Source organism: Borostomias antarcticus, assembly GCF_949987555.1.
Source record: "Borostomias antarcticus genome assembly, chromosome: 11".
Classification (NCBI taxonomy): Eukaryota; Metazoa; Chordata; class Actinopteri; order Stomiiformes; family Stomiidae; genus Borostomias; species Borostomias antarcticus.
In genome coordinates this window covers 11,494,587-11,499,586 of record NC_140244.1, presented here as the reverse complement: position 1 = coordinate 11,499,586, position 5,000 = coordinate 11,494,587, and the positions used below count along the sequence as shown (strand labels likewise).

The 5,000-nt window shown below is 48.3% G+C and overlaps 1 protein-coding gene across 3 annotated transcripts in view; it reads right to left on the bottom strand.

Moving 5' to 3' along the window:
• Positions 1-5,000, bottom strand: part of srgap3 (SLIT-ROBO Rho GTPase activating protein 3) — a 128,701-nt gene that overhangs the window by 46,479 nt on the left and 77,222 nt on the right. For all 3 annotated transcript variants that reach the window (XM_084445864.1, XM_084445865.1, XM_084445866.1), the window contains exon 5: positions 2,680-2,868. In XM_084445864.1, the coding sequence (XP_084301990.1) occupies positions 2,680-2,868 (189 nt within the window). The remainder of the gene's footprint in view (positions 1-2,679; positions 2,869-5,000) is intronic.

Genomic DNA, 5,000 nt, shown 5'->3' with positions numbered 1-5,000 from the left:
CCAGGGAGGAGGGTGGATGACAGCTAGGGAGGAGGGTGGATGACAGCTAGGGAGGAGGGTGGATGACAGCCAGGGAGGAGGGTGGATGACAGCCAGGGAGGAGGGTGGATGACAGCTAGGGAGGAGGGTGGATGACAGCTAGGGAGGAGGGTGGGTGACAGCTAGGGAGGAGGGTGGATGACAGCTAGGGAGGAGGGTGGATGACAGCTAGGGAGGAGGGTGGATGACAGCCAGGGAGGAAGGGCCGTATGTCTGACGGCTCCTCATATCGTTGGCTCTGTTTCCATGGAGAAACTCCAGGGGAAAATCCCAAGTTAAATATGCATGTTTGTCTGAAGTGCAGAGAAACAGAGATACCCTGTCTAAGCATGTGTGTGTGTGTGTGTGTGTGTGTGTGCGAATGTTTGTGCGTGCATGAATGTGTGTGTGTGTTTGTGTGCGTGTGAATGTGTGTGCATGCGTGAATGTGTGCATGCATGAATGTGTGCATGTGTGCGAATGTGTGTGTGTGAATGTGTGTGCATGTGTGAATGTGTGCATGCGTGAATGAAAAAAAACCAAAACAAATTAGGCTGTATACTGTAAGTCTTAAATTAAAAATCGTAAACTTTCTAAATATTTCTGCCTAAATGCGCTTTCAAAACCATGACAATTTCATGCCCAAAATTATTATTTTCAACAATAGCTTTGGCCGCGCGCTCCGTGAATGCTGCTTTCTGTGGTCAACTCAAAAGACGTGTGCGTGTGAAGGAATGTTTTCTTCAGCGAGCCAGTGTTTAAATTGGACCAAAATGTGCTGGTAGGCTACCTAGCCTACTCCTCACTAGCGTACATAGCAGAAGCAGGAGGAGAGAGCCCGGTCAGAGAGAGGGTCAGGGGGGAGCAGGAGGAGAGAGCCCGGTCAGAGAGAGGGTCAGGGGAGGCTCAGGGGAGAGCAGGAGGAGAGAGAGAGGGTCAGAGAGAAGGTCAGGGGGAAGCAGGAGGAGAGAGAGAGGGTCAGAGAGAGGGTCAGGGGAGACTCAGGGGGGAGCAGGAGGAGAGAGAGAGGGTCAGAGAGAGGGTCAGGGGGAAGCAGGAGGAGAGAGAGAGGGTCAGGGGAGGCTCAGGGGAGAGCAGGAGGAGAGAGAGAGGGTCAGAGAGAAGGTCAGGGGGAAGCAGGAGGAGAGAGAGAGGGTCAGAGAGAGGGTCAGAGAGAGGGTCAGGGGGAAGCAGGAGGAGAGAGAGAGGGTCAGGGGAGGCTCAGGGGGGAGCAGGAGGAGAGAGCCCGGTCAAAGAGAGGGTCAGTGCCACTGCCAACGCGAAGTGGAAGGTCTACAGGTACAATGCCCAGTGGCAGAACACGTTCCTGTGGCTGGTTTTACAGGAAGGAAACATGTACTGTAAGTGGTGCGTCGCACTTACAAAGTTAGCTGGAAAGACCGTGTTTGTTTCAGGAGACGCACAGCTGAAACGTGACAGTCTCTCTCTCTCCTTTCTTGTTTGGTTGTTTCTCATGTTTTCCCACTATACAACGCCCCTACACCCATACATTCCACTACATCCACTCACTTACACCACTGATTTACTGATGCCACATCCCATTTGCTGCATCTTTATATTATTCATAAATTAATACATTTATTCTTACTTCCCCTTTACATTGTGTCTCCGCCAAGAGCCGACTGTAACATTAAAAATAATCATGATAATTTGTTGTTGTCATACGAAAACTGCAGAATCTTCATTATGCTTAAATTCTGTGTGTGCTACTAAATATTTCAACATGGTAGCAGAGTGCTACTGTACTTGGGGAAAAGGTAAGCGTGGAGCCCTGGTGTGTAATACCCAGAGAGGTTCATTATCATGAACAGAACTGTGGCTGAGCTGCAGCTGCAGGAAACGTACTCCAGCGCTGGATCACTGACCAGGAATCAGCCATTTTATCTGAGCGCCAGTCTGGCCGGGGTCTGAGGAGAGCTCCATGCAGTCTCTCTCTCTAGCCCTCCCTCCCTCCCTCCCTCCCTCCCTCCCTCTCTCTCTCTCTCTCTCTCTCTCTCTCTCTCTCTCTCTCTCTCTCTATCAATCTATCTCTATCTCTCTCTCTATCTATCTCTCTACCCCCCCCCCCCTCTCTCTCTCTCTCTAGCCCTCCCTCCCTCTCTCTCTCTCTCTCTCTCTCCCCCCCTCTCTCTATCTCTCTCTCTCTCCCCCCTCTCTCTCTCTCTCTCTAGCCCTCCCTCTCTCTCTCTCCCTCTCTCTCTCTCTCTGAGTGGACTCAGCCGTATCCAGCTCACATCACTAACACACCACTAACATCTCCTCACTCCTCACCTTCACCACTAACATGAACATAACATCTCCTCACTCCTCACCTTCACCACTAACATGAACATAACATCTCCTCACTCCTCACCTTCACCACTAACATGAACATAACATCTCCTCACTCCTCACCTTCACCACTAACATGAACATAACATCTCCTCACTCCTCACCTTCACCACTAACATGAACATAACATCTCCTCACTCCTCACCTTCACCACTAACATGAACATAACATCTCCTCACTCCTCACCTTCACCACTAACATGAACATAACATCTCCTCACTCCTCACCTTCACCACTAACATGAACATAACATCTCCTCACTCCTCACCTTCACCACTAACATGAACATAACATCTCCTCACTCCTCACCTTCTCCTTCATCTTCTCGATCTTCCTGACGGAGCTGCGTCTCTGTGGGCGGTCGTCATGGCGAGCCAGCAGGCTGACGTTGAGCTCGCCAGACTTGCTGAACTGCTTCTCCTCCTGCTTCTCCGCCTCCTTCAGCTTGCCCTCTGCGCTGATGCTCTCCGTGTGGTACATGTGGTACGTCTTCATCACCTGCAGGGGAGATGGAGGAGGAGTAAACAACAACAACAGGAGCCACGGTGCAGGTGAATCTGGCCGAGTAGGTGGGTTAGTGTAGGTGGGCTAGTGTAGGTGGGCTAGTATAGGTGGGCTAGTGTAGGTGGGCTAGTATAGGTGGGCTAGTGTAGGTGGGCTAGTGTAGGTGGGCTAGTATAGGTGGGCTAGTATAGGTGGGCTAGTGTAGGTGGGCTAGTGTAGGTGGGCTAGTATAGGTGGACTAGTGTAGGTGGGCTAGTGTAGGTGGGCTAGTATAGGTGGGCTAGTGTAGGTGGGCTAGTGTAGGTGGGCTAGTGTAGGTGGGCTAGTATAGGTGGGCTAGTATAGGTGGGCTAGTGTAGGTGGGCTAGTGTAGGTGGGCTAGTATAGGTGGGCTAGTGTAGGTGGGCTAGTGTAGGTGGGCTAGTATAGGTGGGCTAGTGTAGGTGGGCTAGTGCATGGACAAGTGGGAGATTCGTCTTGGTGAAGTAAACATCTGTCAAACATCAAGTCAGACAAGCCTCGTCTCATCAACAGTTCAGACACACGGCGTCCTGCGTTTATAAAGTCATCTCCTCTCTAATGAAAGGATCACTCAGTTTGGGTTTGCTTTGAGGGTTAATGCGTGTGTGTGTGTGTGTGTGTGTGTGTGTGTGTGTGTGTGTGTGTGTGTGTGTGTGCATGCGTGTGTGTGTGTGTGTGTATGTGTGTGTGTGTGTGTGTGTGCAAGTGTGTGTGTGTCCTTATCTTTTACTAGTACATATAAATATCTGGGCTTCATTTTTGATGAACATCTACGGTTTGAAGAAGGAGTTCATGCTCTGGCTGATACTGCAAGTAGAGCTTTAGGTTCCATTAGAAGTAAATTGAAATTATGTAAAAATCTGGGTTATAGTACTTTTGCTAAGCTTTATGATGCATGTGTGTCCCCAATTTTATTCTATGCAGCTGGAGTGTGGGGAAGTAAGGAGTTTCCGAAGGTGAATGCCATTCCAATTCGCTTTTTCTTGGGTGTCCACAAATTTGCACCTGTGCTGGTTTTACAGGGGGACATGGGTTGGGAGCCCTGCTATATTAAGCAGAAGGTGGAAATGATAAGGTTATGGAACCGTCTCTCCACTATGCCAGAGGGCAGAATAGCCAAGTATGTGTTTAACTGGGAGAAAACACATAGTTTTCCATGGTGTAGTGATATGTATGCAGCTTTCTGTGAAGTTGATCAACAGTTTCGCTACAGAAATGGTTTAAGATGCGGGGTGCAATACATTAAACAGAAGTTACTTCTTGATCATAAAGAGAAATGGGCCACCGATATCTGGCTCAAACCCAAACTTAGAACCTACTGTCAAATTAAAAATGTGTACAGCCCAGAACCCTATGTGACTCTGCCATTGGATAGATGTAGAAGATCTGTTTGTGCTCAGCTCAGAACGGGGACCCTTCCTCTTGCTATTGAAGTAGGTAGATTTAACTCTGTTGTTGAGGAGGAGAGACTTTGTACAGTGTGTGATCTTGAAGTGACAGAGGACAAATTTCATTTTATGTTTCATTGTCCATTATATGATGATCCAGACTATGTCTATTTGAAGCCAGAGTTGTTCTGGTGAGGAGATGATGCAAAGCTAGAGTGACTTTCAGAGAAGAGATTTTCACTACTGCTACATTTATTAAGAGAGCATGGAATCTAAGATGGCTGGAGCTATTAGTTAACTTTTGTTTGTAATGGAATGATTGTGTTTGATTTTGTGTTTATGTTTACTATTGATGTGTCCTGTAAGTCCTTGCTGGGCACCCTGTCCGGGGTACATGACACTGAAATAAACATTTCCAATTCCAATTCCACACACACACACATACAGTACATGCACACACAAACACAGACATACACACACACACACACACGCACACACACACACATACAGTAAATGCACACACACACACCACACACAGACATGCACACACACACACAGACATACACACACACACACACACACACACACACACACACACACACACACACACACAGACATACACACACACACTCACACATATACAGTACATGCACACACACACACACAGACATACACACACACACACACACACACACACACACACACACAACCACACAC